Source organism: Cherax quadricarinatus, chromosome 59 (genome assembly GCF_038502225.1).
Source record: "Cherax quadricarinatus isolate ZL_2023a chromosome 59, ASM3850222v1, whole genome shotgun sequence".
Lineage (NCBI taxonomy): Eukaryota > Metazoa > Arthropoda > Malacostraca > Decapoda > Parastacidae > Cherax > Cherax quadricarinatus.
Genome location: NC_091350.1, coordinates 14,848,358 through 14,870,989, shown reverse-complemented (window position 1 = coordinate 14,870,989; position 22,632 = coordinate 14,848,358). Strand labels below are relative to the sequence as shown.

At 39.5% G+C, this 22,632-nt stretch overlaps 1 protein-coding gene across 1 annotated transcript in view; it reads right to left on the bottom strand.

Moving 5' to 3' along the window:
* The window catches only part of LOC128698727 (uncharacterized), a gene marked incomplete at its 5' end in the record, with an annotated part of 106,162 nt that overhangs the window by 69,209 nt on the left and 14,321 nt on the right, over nucleotides 1-22,632 (bottom strand). The window contains 1 exon segment of the mRNA XM_070097767.1: nucleotides 5,427-5,580. Within this exon segment, the coding sequence (XP_069953868.1) occupies nucleotides 5,427-5,580 (154 nt within the window).

Genomic DNA, 22,632 nt, shown 5'->3' with positions numbered 1-22,632 from the left:
GTGGTTGTGATGGTGGTAGAGGGTGATAGTGGTTGTGATGGTGGTAGAGGGTGGTAGTGGTTGTGATGGTGGTAAAGGGTGGTACTGATGGTGGTAGAGGGTGGTAGTGATGGTGGTAGAGGGTGGTAGTGATGGTGGTAGAGGGTGGTAGTGATGGTGGTAGAGGGTGGTAGTGATGGTGGTAGAGGGTGGTAGTGATGGTGGTAGAGGGTGGTAGGGAATGGTGGTAGAGGGTGGTAGGGGATGGTGGTAGAGGGTGGTAGTGATGGAAGTAGAGGGTGGTAGTGATGGAAGTAGAGGGTGGTAGTGATGGAAGTAGAGGGTGGTAGTGATGGCAGTAGAGGGTGGAAGTGATGGCGGTAGAGGGTGGTAGTGATGGCGGTAAAGGGTGGTAGTGATGGCGGTAAAGGGTGGTAGTGATGGCGGTAGAGGGTGGTAGTGATGGTGGTACAGGGTGGTAGTGATGGTGGTAGAGGGTGGTAGTGATGGCAGTAGAGGGTGTTAGTGATGGCAGTAGAGGGTGGTAGTGATGGTGGTAGAGGGTGGTAGTGATGGCAGTAGAGGGTGGTAGTGATGGTGGTAGAGGGTGGTAGTGATGGCAGTAGAGGGTGGTAGTGATGGTGGTAGAGGGTGGTAGTGATGGCAGTAGAGGGTGGTAGTGATGGCAGTAGAGGGTGGTAGTGATGGCAGTAGAGGGTGGTAGTGATGTTGGTAGAGGGTGGTAGTGATGGTGGTAGAGGGTGGTAGTGATGGCAGTAGAGGGTGGTAGTGATGGTGGTAGTGATGGCAGTAGAGGGTGGTAGTGATGGTGGTAGAGGGTGGTAGTGATGGCAGTAGAGGGTGGTAGTGATGGCAGTAGAGGGTGGTAGTGATGGTGGTAGAGGGTGGTAGTGATGTTGGTAGAGGGTGGTAGTGATGGTGGTAGAGGGTGGTAGTGATGGCAGTAGAGGGTGGTAGTGATGGCGGTAGAGGATGGTAGTGATGGCGGTAGAGGGTGGAAGTGATGGCGGTAGAGAATCTTCAATAAAGGTAAAAGAGATTTAAATGTTCATTTATCCTTTTTATTAGTGCTTTATATTCATTTCTCATTGTTTTCTGTATGTAAAACTATAGTTATTCTCTATAAACTGTATTTTTTTTTTAAATATTTTTGGGTGTCTGGAACAGATTAATTGGATTTACATTATTTCTTATGGGAAACATTACTTCAGTTTTTGTACAAATCAGTTTTCGGCTGACCTTCTGGAATGGATTAAAGATGAAAACTGGGATTCCACTAAGTGAATATTCATAGTAAGATTCATGTACAGTTTTCAGCATATTACAATATGAAGTTGAGTATGTATCCTGATGACACAAATACCAATTATGCCCATGTTCCAGTATGCAACATTCCTGTCTATCTTCTACTCAGATTGAGTAAGCTTTCTCTATTACTTTGGAAAATTATTAAGTTCTCTCTCTGATGATAGGCAGACTAAGCAAGCTTCTATTGCTGTATTAAATAGATTTTGAGTAAGCTTTATCTATGTCCTTTTAAGATCAGAGTGAGTTCTGTCTACTGCAGCATTCAGAGTCATCTTCCTTCACAACAAGGAGAGGTTGTGTACTGTTACTCCAGCTGTACTTTACACTGGTAATTTTTTCCAATGAAGGAAAATTGAACTGTAAATTTGAAATATCCAAAAAAAAAAAAAGAGATACACAAGAATACTGTAAGAATGTAAGATAACATTAAAATCTCACATCTTACACCAAATCTATAGGGATAAGCAGGTCAAAATATATTTGCAGTTGAGGTAAAACGCTTAAATGAACAAAATTCAAACCTAAAACCCAATATTTCTAAGATTTACCAGTCCACTGTACTGGCCACCTTGCAATAGGCCATAATTCCTTAGAAGATTATAATTCTTTATAACCCTCTATAGTAATGTGTGTAGCTTTATGGGATGTCAATCTTCAAACTGCTGGGCTGCAGGTTAGAGTTTCTCTTACTTCTTAAATCATTATGAATTTCTCAGTAAGCTACAAACTTAATAAAGGTTGACCATCACTAATCCGGCATCACCAGGACCTGCAGGGTGCCAGATTAGCGATTTTGCAGGATTACAGAGTGGTCAGGCTAGAATACACTCAACTCAACAGCGATATTTAGGCAATGGCGATTTTGCCCACTTGAAGCCCTATTTTTTGGCCCATTTCATTGTTCCAGTCTACCAAACCCATAGCCATTTCACTAGTATTCCTTCCATTCTGTTGATTGGGCACAAGAAACCACCCATTTACCTATTTCAACTAACAAATACAGTGGTCAGAAATCAATAATTTGACCAATTTCACACACATTTCAAGAGATGCTAATTTCAAAGCAGGGTCTGGAATAAACAATGCAAACATTCCTGGCACTAAAATAACATTCTCTCTGTTCATTAGTCACCTCTCCAAGCCTCTCTTATATTACACTTGCTATCCATTTTGAATTTTTATTCACACAAAACATAGAAGATTTACTGTTATGCAGACTACTGCATTATTGTAATAACTGTATAAATAATGTCAACCAATTTGTGACCGTGTATTAAACCAGCTATTTGGACATGTACTGGACGGTGATGTCATTTGTTTACTCCTGAACATCGGCAAAAATCAAACATTTCCACTACGTACTTGGAACTCAATTTCTAGGTACTTTCCATCCTAAAACCAATCAAAATCATATTTATTTCTGTAATATATCTTCCATTCTATCAAACGAGACCAAAAAAACGAGAATACAACCATAAAAACCATATGAAAATACATTGCAAAGTTGCTGTTTTACACCAAACACAGTTGCATTTTTTCTCATGCACTGTGTGCTGCAGGATTTTTTTATATAGTGCACAATTACTAAACGGACCTATTCTCTCATATGTAGGCCCAAATTTACCAGTCACAGCTTACCAGAGTGAGGTGAGTCATGGCGACCGACAGTGGCTTCAAAGCCACCTTATCTTTTATGGACAATGTATGGTGTATGTGCTTTACATAACAAGAAGCATCTGTTTTATTCATTGGAACCATGGCTAGGGCTAAAAGTGAGCAGGTTATAACAAACGGAGAAAAACAAATTGGAATGACTCGTGCAGCAAGTAGCACCATCAAACAGTAGCGGAAGGTTGGTGTGAAAACCCAGGAAATTTGAAATTAGGCTAGCTGAAATTAGTGCTGGATTACTGATGGAACTGGATTACCGACTGCCGGATTAGTGATGGCCAACTTGTACTGTCATTACTATACTCATGGGGAAACCATAGAGTCATACAGCATCTGAGAATGGGAGCCAATATGGTTTGGTCCAATTAAGGGGGAAGGTAATGCCAAATTATTGAAATAAGTATTCAGAATGTCTCTTGAGGTAGTCTCAAGATATGTTGGTTTATAAGTATGATGGCATGTTGAACTGTTTATGATGGCATGTTGAACTGCTTATGATGGCATGTTGAACTTTTTATGATGGCATGTTGAACTGCTTATGATGGCATGTTGAACTGCTTATGATGGCATGTTGAACTGTTTATGATGGCATGTTGAACTGCTTATGATGGCATGTTGAACTGCTTATGATGGCATGTTGAACTGTTTATGATGGCATGTTGAACTGCTTATGATGGCATGTTGAACTGCTTATGATGGCATGTTGAACTGTTTATGATGGCATGTTGAACTGCTTATGATGGCATGTTGAACTGTTTATGATGGCATGTTGAACTGCTTATGATGGCATGTTGAACTGCTTATGATGGCATGTTGAACTGTTTATGATGGCATGTTGAACTGCTTATGATGGCATGTTGAACTGCTTATGATGGCATGTTGAACTGCTTATGATGGCATGTTGAACTGCTTATGATGGCATGTTGAACTGCTTATGATGGCATGTTGAACTGCTTATGATGGCATGTTGAACTGTTTATGATGGCATGTTGAACTGCTTATGATGGCATGTTGAACTGTTTATGATGGCATGTTGAACTGCTTATGATGGCATGTTGAACTGCTCATGATGGCATGTTGAACTGCTCATGATGGCATGTTAAACTGCTTATGATGGCATGTTGAACTGCTTATGATGGTATGTTGAACTGCTTATGATGGCATGTTGAACTGCTTATGATGGCATGTTGAACTGCTTATGATGGCATGTTGAACTGCTTATGATGGCATGTTGAACTGCTTATGATGGCATGTTGAACTGCTTATGATGGCATGTTGAACTGCTTATGATGGCATGTTAAACTGCTTATGATGGCATGTTGAACTGCTTATGATGGTATGTTGAACTGCTTATGATGGCATGTTGAACTGCTTATGATGGCATGTTGAACTGCTTATGATGGCATGTTGAACTGCTTATGATGGCATGTTGAACTGCTTATGATGGCATGTTGAACTGCTTATGATGGTATGTTGAACTGCTTATGATGGCATGTTGAACTGCTTATGATGGCATGTTGAACTGCTTATGATGGCATGTTGAACTGCTTATGATGGCATGTTAAACTGCTTATGATGGCATGTTGAACTGCTTATGATGGCATGTTGAACTGCTTATGATGGCATGTTGAACTGCTTATGATGGCATGTTGAACTGCTTATGATGGCATGTTGAACTGCTTATGATGGCATGTTGAACTGCTTATGATGGTATGTTGAACTGCTCATGATGGCATGTTGAACTGCTTATGATGGCATGTTGAACTGCTTATGATGGCATGTTAAACTGCTTATGATGGCATGTTGAACTGCTCATGATGGCATGTTGAACTGCTTATGATGGCATGTTGAACTGCTTATGATGGCATGTTGAACTGCTTAAGTGTTATTACAATTATCCAAATATACAGTCCAAAGAAAATTTTGTGTATACTCTATAATGGTGTAGACACTAGACATATTAAATAAAAATGTTTATCCCAAACTTGAAGATAAGCTGTATTAAAAATTCATTTATAAGTAACATGAAGCAAGTCTTGCAAACTAAAAAAAAAAAAAACATTAAATTAATTTTATTAAAAGTTTATAAAAACTGTACCCCACCATACATTCCTCTCAGAAAATAGGATAAAACTGACCAGTCTGCCAGGTAGAAACATTATGGCAAAAAAATATATAAACAAGTTATGGACTGAAATATGAGTGCAAAGAAACCTAAATCACCATTAGAAAAAGAACAAGGATAAATCACTAAAAGTGGGTAAACGTGTAACATATGCATCAACTAGAACACTAACTTACCAATGAAAAAGTGTGTAAACAAGATTCAGAATAACAAACAGCTGCTCACAGATTCACATTGAATTCATGCTGCTGAGTGTCCTCTCCTTTCTACCGAGTACAGTACCAAGCCACTATTAAAAAGGACAAAATGATGTCACACTTACCATCTCTCACGTCCCCTGACTCAATTTCATACAATCCGTCTGCAAAGTAATCTAATCCTTCATTTTCTGAGCGTGACCTGGCTCCCTCTGAGCGGGACTTCCAACCGGAGTTTATAAAAGTGTTGAAGTTGGCACTGGGGTCACTGAGGCGGCGCTGGTGAAAACATCATACAAAAAAATCTGTTTTGATTTTCCTAAATCATATTATAAATTACATAAGTGTGAAGTAATACAAGAAAGTCAAAAGAGCATTAGGTTGCCAGGTATAAGACAACAGTTAATATTAGGAAGAAAAGAAAGTTGAGCAAGTTTCCTAAAAGTGTCGTCTTATTGTCAGTGCTGTATAGCATATTGAAAAAGAGAATTAAAAGTTCATACATAAGATATTTAATATCAAATACACTACAATAGGTTAACAACCTACAATTTGAATTCCCGGTGTTTCAACTCTCAAACAATAGTATAAAAATGGTTGTGTCACACCTGTGCTGCATTTCAGCAGCTGTAAAAGCAAAATTGGCTCACATGTACGTACCTCATTTGTAAGCGTGGATATGTCTAACTTAGATCTTTGTATGTTGGGACTGTCTGTGTACAACAAAATCTAGGTTAAGTTAGGTAAGGTTCTTATATCGAGATGCAAGATGGAAAAGAATGGAGCACAATGCCCTCATGCAATAACCAGAAGAAAATACAGTGGGTGTTAAGTCAACAGTACACATACTAAACAAATGTCAGTGTCAACTGGATGCCCTCACCTTGGTACTCGAACTTAATTCATTCCCGGAGCCTGTAAGAGTGCCAATCTGAGTACTGAACAAATTTTTCCCAACAAATTTTCTTTTTTGTTGGCTGTTACCACTAATTTTCTTAAGCCCCATGGTAACTTATTTATACAATATAAAAAAAAAGCACCAAAAAATGTAAACAAACACTAAATAGTTTACAGCAAAGTTTTCACAGGTCGTGTTTGTTTGGTCGAGTTTCAAGCCAACAAACATGACTACCAAGCGATTTTTGTTTTTACCAAACAAAGTGTTCAAATACCAAATTGTTCAAGTAGGGAGCTGTTCAAGTACCAAGGTTCCACAGTACTATATAATGAGAGGCACATCTGTTGACCATCCTGAGGATACTAACTAGAAGAATCTGTCTGAGGCTCTACCCCATATAGTTCAGATTATCAATCACCCACTGTATGTCCAAGATGCAGTAATGTGGCAGTGGTGGACGAGGAGAAGGAGGAGTAGAACATGTGAACACTAACCATAACGTGACAAAGATGGTGAGCCTTCAGTGACTTGAGAAACTTATGCTAATTTGTATTCTACTTTCTGGATGGTTGCTGTTAAATAATTCATCTAACAATTGTCTTATGAGGAGGAGGTTGAAAGAACAGAATGAAAAAGCCAAATCTCAAAAATGATGAAAAAAAAAAAAAAATACTAGTTGACAAGGGTGTGATTATAAATATTGAGAATTCTTACTTTATAACCAAATAATATACATTTAAAAAATATCTCTTATGTAGAAAAACACGAGAAGTTTTGAGTCTGGTGATAGGAATGACACATCAAAGATATTCTTCTTCCAACAAACTGACCTTATCCCACCAAGACAGGGTCCCCCCCCCCCCAAAAAAAAAGCTTTTCTTAAATTTAGTAATATATACAGGAAAAGGGGTTACTAGCTCTTTGCTCCAAGTATTTTAGTCACCTCTTACAACATGCATGGCTTATGGAGGAACAATTCTGTTCCACTTCCCCATGGAGAACATCATGGATAGTTATTTTAATATTATTATTAACACATAGGCTGCTTCCCACCAAGGCAGGGTGGCCTGAAAAAGTAAAACTTTCATCATTCACTCCATCACTGTTTTGCCAGAGGTGTGCTTACACTACAGTTATAAAACTGCAACATTAACACCCTTCCTTCAGAGTGCAGGCACTGTACTTCCCATCTCCAGGACTCAAGTCCAGCCTGCTGCTTTCCCTGAATCCCTTCATAACTGTTACCTTGCTTACACTCCAACAGCACATCAAGTCCTAAAAACCATTTGTCTCCATTTGCTCCTATCAAATACGTTTACGCATGCTTGCTGGAAGTCCAAGCCCCTCGCACACAAAACTTTCTTCACCCCCTCCCTCCAACCTTTCCTAGGCCAACCCTTAGCCCATATTTATATACAGATTTATATACTCTCCAAGTCATTCTATTTTGTTCCATCCTCTCTACATGTCCAAACCACCTCAACAACCCCTCCTCAGCCCTCTGGATAACAGTTTTAGTAATCCTTAACTTCCTCCTCATTTCCAAACTACTGATTCTCTGCATTATATTCACATCACACATTGCCCTCAGACATGACATCTCCATTGCCTCCAGCGTTCTCCATGCTTCACACCCATATAAGAGTGTTGGTATAACTATACTCTCATACATTTCCCTCTTTGCTTCCATGGATAATGTTCTCTGTCTCCACAGACTCCTCAGTGCACCACTCAGCTTTATCTCCTTATCAATTCTATGATTCACCTCATCTTTCACAGATCCATCTGCTGACAAATCCACTCCCAAATATCTGAATATATTCACTTCTTCCATACTCTCTTCCTCCAATCTGACATCCAACCTTTTGTCATCTATCTTTTTATCCTTATCACCTTACTCTTTCCTACAATTACTTTTAATTTCCTTCTTTTTTATACCTATCAATCTCATCCATCAACCTCTGCAACTTCTCTTCAGAATCTCCCAAAAGCAGTGTCATCAACAAAGAGCAACTGTGACACCTCCCACTGTGTTAGGTTATCTTAACCCTACACCTCCTCCCAACACCCAAACATTCACCTCTCTTACAACCCCATCTACAAATCTATTCAACAACCATGGTGACATCACACATCCCTGTCTAAGGCCTACTTTTACTGGGAGATAATCTCCTTCTCTCCTACATGCTCTAACCTGAGCCTCACTATCCTTGTATAAACTCTTCACTGCTTTCAGTAACCTACTGCCTATTCCATACATTTGCAACATATGCCACAGTGCCCTCCTATCATATGCCTTTTCCAAATCCATAAATGCCACAAAAGCCTTTTTACCTTTACTTTTTACCGCTCACGTATGTTTCACTGTAAACACTTAGTCCACACACCCCCTACCCTTCCTAAAGCCTCCTTGTTCATCTGCTATCCTGGTCTCCATCTTGCTCTTCTTTCTTTCAATAACTCTACCATACACTTTACCAGGTATACTCAACAGACTTTTTCCCCTATATTTTTTTTACACTCTCTTTTCTCCCCTTTGCCTTTATACAAAGGAACTATGCATGCTCTCTGCCAATCCCCAGGTGCCTTACCCTTTTCCATACATTTACTAAATAAAAAGTACTAACCACTCCAAAACTATATCCACACCTGCTTTTAACATTTCTATCTTTATCCCATCAATCCCAGCTGCTTTACCCCCTTTCATTCTACCCACTGCCTTGCACACTTCCCCCCCCCCCACTCACAACTGGCTCTTCCTCACTCCTACAAGATGTTATTCCTCCTTGCCCTATACACGAAATCACAGCTTCCTTATCTTCATCAACATTTAACAATTCCTCAACATATACTCTCCATCTTCCTGATACCTCTAACTCTCCATTTTATAACTCTCCTCTTCTATTTTTAACTATCAAATCCATTCATTCTCTAGGCTTTCTCAACTTATTAATCTCACTCCAAAACTTTTTCTTATTGTTGATAACATCTCTCCCACTCTGTCATTTGCTCTCATTTAACTTTCTTTCACCACTCTCGTAGCCTCTCTTTTTCTCACCATACACTCCTCCCACCTTGCATCACTTCTACTTTGTAAAAACCTCTCGTATGCTAACTTTTTCTCTCTTACTATTCTATTTACCTCATCATTCCACCAATCACTCTTGTTCAATCCTGCACTCACTCTCCTGTAACCACTCTAACACTACATTCTTAAACCTACCGCATATATCTTCAACCTCATTGCCTATACAGTGGACCCCCGGTTTGCAAAGCCATCGGTATCTGATAAATACGGTATCCGAAGCATTACATCACAAAAAATTTGCCTCGGTTCCCGTTACAAAACCTGGTATGCGATACGATTCGTACGAGACGTGTCCACGTGTGGCCTTAACTGCCCCATGTGTGCCAGTGTGCGCGCATCTAAGGATACATTCGGTACATTCCATATTATCCATATTATCACTGTTTTTGGTGCTTGTTTCTGCAAAATAAGTCACCATGGGCCCCAAGAAAGCTTCTAGTGCCAACCCATCGAGACCAAGGGTGCTAATGACTACTGAAATGAAGAAAGAGAAAAATTCCAAGTATGAAAGTGGAGTGCGTGTGTCGGAGCTGGCCAAGTTGTATAGTAAACCGCAGTCAACCATCTCTACTATAGTGAGCAGGAAAACGGCAATCAAGGAAGCTGTTCTTTCAAAAGGTGCAACTGTGATTACGAAACAGCGACCACAAGTGTTAGAAAATATTGAGAGACTGTTATTGGTGTGGATAAATGAAAAACAGATAGCAGGAGATAGCATCTCTCAAGCGATCATTTGTGAAAAGGCTAAGCAGTTGCATGAGGATTTAATTAGAAAAATGCCTGCAACTAGTGGTGATGTGAGTGAATTTAAGGCCAGCAAAGGCTGGTTTGAAAGATTTAAGAATCGTAGTGGCATACATAGTGTGGCATACATAGTATGATGAAAATCACCCTGACACAGCTACTGCAAACCGTGTTGGCAACCTGTACACTGACAATGTTGTGAACCACTTTAGGAAAGTCATAAAGGAACGAGAGGTACAGGCCTCTATGGACAGATATGTTGTGCGACAGAAGTCCAGTGACTCTCAAGCTGGTCCTAGTGGCATTAAAAGAAGAAGGGAAGTAACCCCAGAAAAGGACTTGCTACCTCAAGTCCTAATGGAGGGGGATTCCCCTTCTAAACATTAAAAACTTCAACACTCTCCTCCTCCCATCCCATCAATCATCACCAGATCTTCATTAAAGGTAAGTGTCAATTATTCTATTGTGATTATTCTATTGTTATTATTGTTATTGTAATTATTATACTGCATTAAACTTAATATTTCATGTGGTAAGTTTTTTTTTTTTCATACTTTTGGATGCCTTGCACGGATTAATTTTATTTCCATTATTTCTTATGGGGAAAATTGATTCGCTTTCCGATAATTTTGGTTTACGATGAGCTCTCAGGAATGGATTAATATCGTGAACCGGGGGTCCACTGTACTCTCATTATCTCATCTATCCTCCAATAGTTGTTTAAAGTGGAACCTCGGTTTTTGTCATTAATTCGTTCCAGAAAGTCTGACGAAAACTGAAGCAATATTTCCCATAAGAAATAATGTAAATCCAATTAATCTGTTCCAGACACCCAAAAGTATTAACAAAAAATACATTTTATAGAAAATAACTATAGTTTTACATACAGAAAACAATGAGAAATAAATATAAAGGATAATGAAATGAATAAATGAGCACTTAATATCACTTTTACCTTTATTAAAGACTCTTGTTGGCGTATGGAAGACGCGAGGAGGGGAGAGTGAAGAGGAGAGATTATTGGTTTGAAGGGGAATCCCCCTCCATAAGGACTTCAGGTATCAAGTCCCTATCCGGGGTTACTTCTCTTCTTTGTCTTTTTCTGGCACTGGACCCCTGTCACACAAAAAAAATCTGTCCAGAGAGGTCTGTTTCTGATGTCTATAAGATTTTCCTAAAATGGAACAAGACACTGTCATTGAACATGTTGCAGACACGGATTGCAACAGCTTTGTTAGGGAGATATTTCTTCATAAAACTCTGCAACTCACTCCACTTTGCACACATGTCCTTAATCACTAAAGAAGGCACATTCTCATAAGTAGCACTTCTCATAAGTAGGCACTTCTCATAAGTAGCTTATGAGAAGTTTTTACAAAGCAGAAGTGTTGTAAGAAGAGCAGAGTATATGGAGAGTAAAAGAAAGGTGAAGAGAGTGGTGAGAGTGCAAATGGAGAGCAGATGAAAGAGTGGGAGAGGCACTGGCAAGAAATTTTGCTTAAAATAAGAAAAAATTTTGGAGTGAGATAAACAAGTTAAGAAAGCCTAGAGAACGAATGGATTTGTCAGTTAAAATCAGAGTAGGGGAGTTAGCAGATCGGGAGCTGGAGGTATTGGGTAGATGGCGGGAATATTTTGAGGAACTTTCAAATGTCAATGAAAAAAGGGAGGCGGTAATTTCATGCACTGGTCAGGGAGGTATAACATCTTTCAGGAGTGAAGAAGAGCAGGATGCGAGTGTGGGGGAGGTATGTGAGGCATTATGTAGGATGAAAGGGGGTAAAGCAGTAGGAAGTGACAGGATCATGACAGAAATGATATAAACAGGGGGGGGGGATATTGTGTTGCAGTGGTTATTTTTGTTTAATAAATGAAAAAAATTCCACGGGGAAGTGGAACAGAATTCTTCCTCCGTAAGCCATGTGTGTCGTAAGAGGCGACTAAAATGCCGGGAGCAAGGGGCTAGTAACCCCTTCTCCTGTATATATTACTAAATTTAAAAGGCGAAGCTTTCGTTTTTCCTTTTGGGCCAACCCACCTCAGTGGGATATGGCTGGTGTGTTGAAAGAAGAAAGAAATGTATAAAGAAGGGGAAGGTACCTAGGGATTGGCAAAGAGCCTGTATAGTTCCTTTATGTAAAGGGAAGAGGGACAAAAGAGATTGTAAAAATTATACGGGAATAAGTTTACCGAGTATACCAGGTAAAGTGTACGGTAGGGTTATTATTGAAAGAATTAGAGGTAAGTCAGAAAGTAGGATTGCAGATGAGCAGGGAGGCTTTAGAGTGCATAGGGGATGTGTAGATCAAGTGTTTACATTGAAGCATATATGAGAAAAGTATTTAGATAAAGGTAGGAAAATTTCCATTACATTTATGGATTTAGAAAAGGCATATGATAGAGTGGATTGGAGAGCAATTGGCAGATGCTGCAAGTGTATGGAATAGGTGGTAAGTTACTAAATGCTGTAAAGAGCTTTTATGAGGATAGTGAGGCTCAGGTTAGGGTGTGTAGGAGAGAGGGAGATTACTTTCCGGTAAAAGTAGGTCTTAGACAGTGATGTGTAATGTCACCATGGTTGTTTAATATATTTATAGATGGGGTTGTGAAACAAGTAAATGCAGGGTGTTGGGGAGAGTGGGATTTAATTATGGGGAATCAAGTACAAAATGGGAGTTGACACAGTTACGTTTTGCTGATGACACTGTGCTTATGGGAGATTCTACAGAAAAGCTGCAAAGGTTAGTAGATGAGTTTGGGAGGGTGTGTAAAGGCAGAAAGTTGAAAGTGAACATAGATAAGAGTAAGGTGATGAGGGTATCAAATTATTTAGATAAAGAAAAATTGAATATCACATTGGAGAGAGGGAGTACAGAAGAAGTGAATGTTTTCAGATATTTGGGAGTTGACTTGTCAGCAGATGGGCTCATGAAAGATGAGGTTAACCATAGAATTGATGAAGAAAAAAAGGTGAGTGGTGCACTGAGGTATCTGTGGAGACACATACCTCAATGCACCACTGGTCTGATCAACCAGGCTGTTACTGCTGGCTGTACGCAAGCAGATGTACGAACCACAGCCCGGTTGGCCAGGTACCGACTTTAGGTGCCTGTCCAGTAACTTCTTGAAGACAGCCAGGGGTCTATTGGTAATCCCCCTTATGTATGCTGGTAGGCAATTGAACAGTCTTGGGCCCCGGACACTTATTGTGTTGTCTCTCACTGTACTCGTGGCACCCCTGCTTTTCATCGGGGGAATGTTGCATCTCCTGCCGAGTCTTTTGCTTTCATATGGAGTGATTTTTGTGTGAAGGTTTGGTACCAATCCCTCCAGGACCTTCCAAGTGTATATTATCATGTATCTCTCTCGCCTGCATTCAAAGGAATACAGATCAAGGACTTCCAGGGGGCTGTATGAGAATTTTCCGTGCGCTCTCAAAAAAAAATCGAAAAAATATGGAAATTGAGTCATTTATACCGAAAAATAGCTTAACTCTTTGGCAACACAATGGTACCAGAATGAATGTTCTATGGCATTTCTACAAGAAATTATAGTCATTTATATCAGGTATGGTGACGGTGATGTGGGTAGCACGTCTGCTCACAGCCCATATATTTTTTTTGTAATTTTTTCCTTTTTTTTTATAGCTTTTTCTTGCATTATTCTTTCTAATATAATAACTGACTATTTGGCATCATAAAAAAGTAGGCGGAGCTTATCCGTAGACTTAGAGCCAATCAGGCACCATCTGGGAACACTCGGCAGTGTTCCCGCTCCAGAGAGTGCCAGGAGAAATTACTTCATTATTGCGTTTATATCAGCTTATATATCAACTCTACAGCTTATTTATCTATCAGAATTGATCTAATATGATATAATAAACACTATAAATCTCCATGGGGAAGTGGAACAGAATTCTTCCTCCGTAAGCCATGCGTGTTGTAAGAGGCGACTAAAATGCTGGGAGCAAGGGGCTAGTAACCCCTTCTCCCGTATAAATTACTAAATTTAAGAGAAGCTTTCGTTTTTCTTTTTGGGCCACCCTGCCTTGGTGGGATACGGCCGGTGTGATGAAAGAAAGAAAAACACTAAAAATAACATACAAACATGTTATATACTCTAGACTGAATAAAATAAGCCATAATATAGCGAGAGACCATCGGGAATATTTCGATATAAATGAGTTACTCCTCTCATGTCGTCTTTGAGTAAGAGAAAACGGTGTTTTGAAGAGGTTAACTGCACTAGAACATCAGTTTACTAAGAAATACACCCAAACAAACGTGATTTTCGCGATATTTTTTTTTTTTTTTTGAGACGGTGGGCCGGCCAGCGCTCCAGGCCAATATCTCGGAAGTAACTTATTCACTTTACGGTATATCATCTGCCTTTATTACTTAATTAAATGTAATAATATTCACAGAAATTGTAGAATAATGATTTCTCTAATTTGCATTTATTCATTTTTGGAAATATTCCAAATACTTAGGGAGTTATGTGGAAGTAAAGGGCAGATTTTTTTGCAACATTCCAAGAACTAACAAACTTTATTTTTTTGTGAAATAAAGATAAGTTATTTAGAGGAAAAGTACTAATTACAAATTCGTATAAGCATTGTTCTCTCGGCACCAAGTGTCCAAACAACCTTACGTCGTCCCATATAGGAATAAATCACCCCCAAGGGCATTTTCAGTAAATCAGTTCTTTTTCAGTCTTTTCTCAGTTGTTGTTTGAGGTATATTTTTGATAAATATTTTTTACAAAGAGTGAAAACACTTTGTCTTGTGCACCAAAACTGGAGGAAATCGGACGGTAAACAAAAAAGCAACATTTAATGCTCATGCGGCCCCCTTCAACCGTTCCCAGTAGTTTAGGTGCCTTATCGCACTTGTGTGTGCCGTGAAAGTTCTTTGTACACTCTCCAGGTGGCTGAAAGCAGTGGAGATGTCCTGTCTAAGGGCAGTGTTTGGTGTAAATATAATGCAGAGAATTCGGAGTGTGGAAATTAGGTGTGGAGTTACTAAAAGTATTAGTCAGAGCGCTGAAGAGGGGTTGCTGAAATGGTTTGGTCATTTAGGGAGAATGGATCAAAGCGGAATGACTTGGAGAGCGTATAAATCTGTAGGGGAAGGAAGGAGGGGTAGGGGTCGTCTTTGAATAGGTTGGAGGGAGAGGGTAAAGGAGGTTCTGTGGGTGAGGGGCTTTGACTTCCAGCAAGTGTATGTGAGCGTGTTACACAGGAGTAAATGGAGATGAAAGGTTTTTGGGACTTGACGAGCTGTTGGAGTGTGAGCAGGGTAATATTTAGTGAAGGGATTCAGGGAAACCAGTTATTATAGATTTAGCCAGACTTGAGTCCTGGAAATGGGAAGTACAATGCCTGCACTTTGAAGGAGGGGTCTGGGATATTGACAGTTTGGAGGGACTTCTAAACTGTCATATCTGAGCACCTCTGCAAAGACAGTGATTATGTATGAGTGAGGTGAAAGCATTGAATGATGATTAAATAATTTTCTTTTAGGGGATTTACTTTCTTTTTGGGTCACCCCGCCTTGGTGGGGGACGGCCAACTTATTGAGAAAAAAAAATAATAATAGTAATAACAATCGCTCTGGAGTGGTTTAAGTGTCAGCTACCAAACTTGTACAAAATACGTATGACATTTAAACTGCTTCAGAGTGATTATTTATTATTTTTATGAATATTATTTTTATTATTATTATACAGTGGAACCTCGGTTTTCGTACGCCCTAGTATGTATGTAAAACTATAGTTCTTCTCTATAAAATGTATTTTTTGTTAATATTTCCCATAATCCAATTACTCCGTTCCAGACACCGAGAAATATTTACAAAAAATACATTTTATAGAGAATAACTATAGGTTTACATACAAACTAGGGCATACAAAAACCGAGGTTCCACCGTATTATTATTACTATCGACATGGTCACTGAGTTTAATCATTCAGGTTCTCCCTCTAGTCTATTTTATGCCATACGAGAACTTGGGTCATGGAAACAGGCAGTGCAGCATCTCAGAGTCAAGCATCTCAGACTCCTTCCTACAGCCGCTCAGTACATTAGATTTCACTGTCTCCAAGACTACATATTTGTACAAATTTGCACTTTATTCTGCATCCCATAGTACAAGATGTCAGTGAAAAGGAAGATCTTGACTTCACCTAAAGGAAGCACTAAGAAATAAAGGAAGGCTCTTGATTTTCAGGTGAAAATGAAGATTATAAACAAGTATGAAGCTGATAAGAAAATGCAAATGATAGCCAATTACTTGAAGCTGGCGCATTCTGCCATTTCCACTATCTTGAATGATAAAGATAAAGGCAGTGAAAGCATCGACAGGATTTCAAGCCATAATAACTAGGCAGTGGAAGCATGATAAAGACACCCAAATTAATAAAAATTAACATACATGGAGAAGTATTGGAGGGTGTGCTGGGCTGTATGAGAGAGGGAGAAGATGTGAGCAGTGTCTCTCAGTAACTCATGCTTCACCATGATGTATGGATGTGTAAGCTCATGTCACTATAAAATACAGTGGTACTCCAAGTGTCGTACAGCTCCCAACTTGAACAATTATGTAAGTGTATTATTGTAAGTGCTTTTGTAAGTGTAATTTTGGGGATCTAAAATGGACTAATCTAATTTACATCATTCCTTATGGGAACAAATTCGTTTGGTAACAGCACTCAAACAGCCTTCTGGAATGAATTATGGCCGAAACTCGGGGTACCACTGTATTGTATAATTATGCTATTACTATCAATAAAGGTTATATACCTATCATATTTATTCCAAAATATTAGGTATAACATAAATAATGTAGAAGCATGATAAAGACACTCAAATTAATAAAAACTGACATTACATAGGGAGGTATTGAAGGGTGGAGGGATATTAAAAAAAAAAAAGTGACAGTGATCATTACAGAAAACGTTACGCACCTATGCAAAAACTAAAAAAGTGCGATTTTCTCAAAAAAAAAAAAAAAAAAATTCCCAAGTAATCAGCTATGCATGCATTTCCTCAAATATCTCAAAAGTAAGTCAGTGACCTATTTCATGTTGTATTACAGTTAATAATATATAGATTGAAAGGAATTTCCCAGCAAACATAAAACTAAATATTTTAATTTTGAGTGGTGACACTTTTGAAGTGTCAGTAAGAGGTGATTCCTTGATTAGCGATGAAATCATTTACCAACGGGGTCTTAGGCCCCTAACTCCGTCGTTAAGTGAAGAGAGGCTGTACATGGGATAAGGTCAGTCATATCCATGAGGAAGTGGAGAAGAATCCTTACTCCATAAGCCATGTATGGCTTAAGAGGCAACTAAAATGTAGGGAGCAAGGTGATAGTAACCCCTTCTCCTGTACATATTACTAAGTGTAAAAACCAATAACACTTTATGAAAGCGTTTCTTCTTTTTTTGGGCCACCCTGCTTCGGTGGGAAATGACCAGTGTTTAAAAGAAAAAGGGAGAGGAGAGAGAGGGGGTCAAGCATGTCTGAGATAATTACAGCTAAGGAAGGAGTAGCAGTAATGTTGAATGATCAGTTATGGAATGAAAAAGAGGGACTATAAATGTATAAATTTGCAGATTATGTAGATTAAAATAAGGGTGGGATACAAAAAGAGGGTTATATTAAGTGTTTATGCACCCAAGGAAGAGGAAAGTGTAGAGGGGAGAGATTTTGGGAGATGTTAAGAGAGTGGTTAGGAAGTTTTGGGGGACTAATGCTCAACTTAGAGAAACTGTTATAGAAGGCATAGTAGGTAAGCTCTGGGGTGCCAGGGGTAACTGATATTGGGGGATGGTCTTTAGCTGAACTTCATATAGGTAATGCATATTAAAAAAGGAAAAAAAAAGAGGATCAAGATACAAGATATGATATGGGGCATAATGACAGCAGTTTGTTAGATTATTTATTAGTAGACAAAAGGCTGATCGATAAACTTCTGGATGTGAAGGTTTTTAACCCTTAAACTGTCCATATGTAGATCTATGTTCACCTGTACCACGCAGGTGAACATAGATCTACATATGGACAGATTTTGAAAAATAAAAACAGATTTTGAAAAATAAAAAAAAAGTCGCTTTTTTTGTTGTTTTTAAATTAAAGAGGGCAATTTTCTGTGTGGTATAAGACCAAAAAAATTTTTTTAGGACCAGTACTTACTGAGATATAAGATATCAAAGTTGGCTCTGGATGCTTACCTGACGGCAACATCCAGTCCTGCCGCTTGCAGAAGTGTTGCCGATTTATCTTTTTTTCTCATTTTTATTTTAATTTATAATTTTTGTTCTGATAATTACAATTTATAATAGTGCTTGTGATTTCATAGCCAATCTTTGTTCTGACACTAACATTATGTACTAAAATAGTACTCAAATAGTAACAATCACACTGACAAGTGAACATTTTCACCTGCCTTGGTCATTTACTATTGTCTAGAAATATATAAAAAGTATTTATAGGTCCCAGCAATGTTTTAGACATGCTGAAGTATGAAACTCCTTGAAGAATGGTGTTATGACAAGGGTCAGGTAAGTGACAGCCAGTGACATTTGATGAATGTGAGCTGCTGGAGGGAACCTTGCCTTGATATGTTTTTACTCTTGCACACAAACATGTCTTTGTATGTCTGTCTGTCAGTCTGCCTGTCCATCTGTACATCTGTCTATCTGTACCTCTATTTGTCTGTCTATATGTCTGTCTGCCTAGCTCTGCTTATCTGTCTGTCTAGTTCAGCTTATCTGTCTGTCTTGTGTGTGTGTCTGGAGTATAATATGAAACTCCTTGAAGAATGGTGTTATAACAAGTGTCAGATAACATGTGACATTCAATGAATGTGTGCTGCTCGAGGGGGAAAACCTTGCCTTTATATGTTTTTACTCTTGCACAGAAACATGTCTCTGTATGTCTGTCTGCCTGTGTGTCTGTCTGTCTAGCTCTGCTTATCTGTCTGTCTATATGTCTATATATCTGTCTGTATGTCTGTCTGTCTGCTTGTCTGTCTTTCTATCTGCTTGTGTGTGTGTGTCTGTCTTTCCATCTGTCTCAGGGAGTGGCTGGTAAACCTGTTGGTTTGTGGTGTATGGGCCGCTCCCTGATTGCTGAGCAAGTGACACTGCTATTACTTGCATTGTGTTTATTTATGTCTTATATCTACAAACACTGCATAGCACTTGGCCTGGAATTTTTAGTTATCCTAGGTAATTTACATTATGTATAATAACTATTTATGAGTACATGTGAGAGACAGAGATACAGATAGACAGTGATATAGACAGAGATAGAGATATAGACAGACATACAAAGACAGCCAAAGACAGTCAATGCCGGCCAAAGCCGGCAGGTTGAGAAAGTATTGAGGGAGTGTAAAAGAAAAGCAAATGAGTGAGTGAAGTTTAGTCAAAAAATTTTTGCTGAGAATAAGAAAAAGTTTTGGAATGAAACTAATAAGTTGAGAAAGCCTAGAAAAAGAATGGAAGTATTGGGAAGTTGGAGGAAACATTCCGAGATGTTAAATGGTGACGAAGAGAGGGAGGCAGTCATTTCATGCAATGAGCAGGGAGGTATATAACATCTTTTAGGAGGAAGAGCCAGATGCCAGTGTGGGGGGAGGCGTGTAAGGTAGTGGGTAGAATGAAAAGGGGGTAAAGCAGCTATGATTGATGGAATAAACACAGAAATGTTAAAAGAAAGTTGGGATATAGTTTTGGAGTGACTGGTACTTTCATTTAATAAATGTATGAAAGAGGGGAATCTACCAAGGAATTGGCAGAAAGAATGCTCAGTTCCTTTGTATAAAGGAAAAGGGGATAAACAAGAATGTAAGAATTATAAGGGAATAAGCCTCTTAAGTATACCAAGTTAAGAGTGTATGGCAGAGTTATTGTTGAAAGGATTAAGGCTTAGAGAGAGCAGAATCACAGAAGGGGTAGGGGATGTGCAGACCAAGTGTTCACATTGAAGCATATAAGTGAGCAATATTTAGATAGAGAAAAATAAGCTTTTGTTGCATTCATGGATTTAGAAAAAGCATATGATAGGGTGGATAAGAGAGCATGTGGCAGATGTTGCAACTGTATAGTATACATTTTTTAACACCAGTCATCTCCCACCAAGGTAGGGTAACCTGGAAAAAAAAAACACTTTCATCATCACTCTATCACTCTTTTCAGAGGTGTGATGACACTACAGATACCTTGTAGATACCTCTCCTAGCTGAAATATCCCCACCCATTTTTCAGAGAGCATGCAATGTACTTCCCACTTCCAGGACTCAAGTCCAGCTAACTTTCTCTGAATCCCTTCATAAATGTTGCCTTGCTTACACTTGCCAGTCAAAATCATAAAAACCACTTGCCTCCACTCCGATCAAACAGAGGCATATACGTACACAACTATACGATGTTCAAGCAGTTAAGTGTTTATGAGGATAGCAAGGGTCAGGCTAGGGTATGCAGGAGAAAGGGAGATTATTTTCCAGTAAAAGTGGGTCCTAAACAGGGATGCATGATGTCAACCTAGTGTTGAGGCGAAATGTGGGATTAAAATTTATGGAATTGAATACAAGAGTTGTCACAGTTGCTTTTTGATGATGACACTGTGCTTTTGGAAGATTCTAAAGAGAAGTTGCAAAGGTTGGTGCACAAATTTGGGAGGGTACATAAAATAAGGAAATTAAAAGTGAACATAGGAAAAAGAAAAGTGATGAGGTTACAAACAATTTAGGTAATGAAAGACTAGATATCAGATTGGAAGGAGGGAGTATGGAGGAAGTGAATGTGTTCATGTATTTGGGAATGAACTTGTCAGCGGATGGGTATATGAAAGACGAGGTGAACCACAGATAAAGGAAAAAAGATGGGTGATGGATTGAGGCATCTGTGGAGACAAATAACATTATCCATGGAGGCAAAAAAGTGAAATGTATAAGAGTATAGTGGTACCAATACTCTTATATGGATGTGAAGCATGGGCTGTGAACATTCCAGCAAGGAGAAGGTTGGAGGCAGTGGAGATGTCGTGTCTGAGGGGAATGTGTGGCATAAATATAATGCAGAGAATTCGTAGCTTGGAAACTGGAGGAGAGTGATTACTAAAACTATTATCAAGAGGACTGAGGAGGGGTTGCTGAAGTGTTTGGTCATTTAGAGATTTTTTTTTTTTTTAACAAGTCGGCCGTCTCCCACCAAGGCAGGGTAACCCAAAAAGAAAGAAAATTCCCAAAAAGAAAATACTTTCATCATTCACCTCACTCACACATAATCATTGTTTTTGCAGAGGTGCTCAGAATACAACAGTTTAGAAGCATATACGAATAAAGATACACAACGTATCCCTCCAAACTGCCAATATCCCAAACCCCTCCTTTAAAGTGCAGGAATTGTAGTTCACATTTCCAGGACTCAAGTCCAGCTATATAAAAATAACTGGTTTCCCTGAATCCCTTCACTAAATATTACCCTGCTCACACTCCAACAGATCGTCAGGTCCCAAATACTATTCGTCTCCATTCACTCCTATCTAACATGCTCACACACACTTGCTGGAAGTCCAAGCCCCTCGCCCACAAAACCTCCTTTACCCCCTCCCTCCAACCTTTTCGAGGACGACCCTTACCCCGCCTTCCTTTCCCTAGATTTATACGTTCTCCATGTCATTCTACCTTGATCCATTCTCTCTAAATGACCAAACCACAACAACAACCCCTCTTCAGCCCTCTGAATAATACAGAGGACCCTCACCTAACGAACGCATCGCTTAACGTTAAATCCTCCTAACGAAGCGTTTGAGTGTAAAAATTTTGGCCCGCTTAACGATAAAAAACTCGCCCAATGTGATTCCTCCCATACATGTCCACCCAGCCTGAGCGCCTCAGCTGCCTTGTCGTCATTGTTTTCAAGCCAGGGTGGCTGGTTGCATGCATACATTCGATACATTTTGTATTATTCCATTGTTTATAGTGCTCGTAACTGCTAAATAAGCCACCATGGGCCCAAAGAAAGCTTTTAGTGCCAACCCTGTGCTAAAAAGGGTGATAAATACTATCGTACCATAGTCAGCTGCTGCTGCAACACGGTCAGCTGTTGCTGGACCAGTCAGCTGTTGCTGGATCAGTCAGCTATTGCTGCACCATGGTCAGCTGTTGCTGGACCAGTCAGCTGTTGCTGGATCAGTCAGCTGCTGCTGCACCACAGTCAGCTGCTGTTGCACCACCATCAGCTGTTTCTGAACAACATGACTCGTCCCGAACCTGTCCATCCAGCCTGAGCGCCTCAGCTGCCTTGCCGTCATTGTTTACAAGCCAGGGTGGCCGGTTGCATGCATACAATCAATACATTTTGTATTATTCCATTGTTTATAGTGCTTGTAACTGCTAAATAAGCCACCATGGGCCCAAAGAAAGCTTCTAGTGCCAACCCTGTGGTAAAAAGGGTGATAAATACTATCGTACCACAGTCAGCTGCTGCTGCACCATGGTCAGCTGTTGCTGGACCAGTCAGCTGTTGCTGGATCAGTCAGCTGTTGCTGGATCAGTCAGCTGCTGATGCACCACAGTCAGCTGCTGCT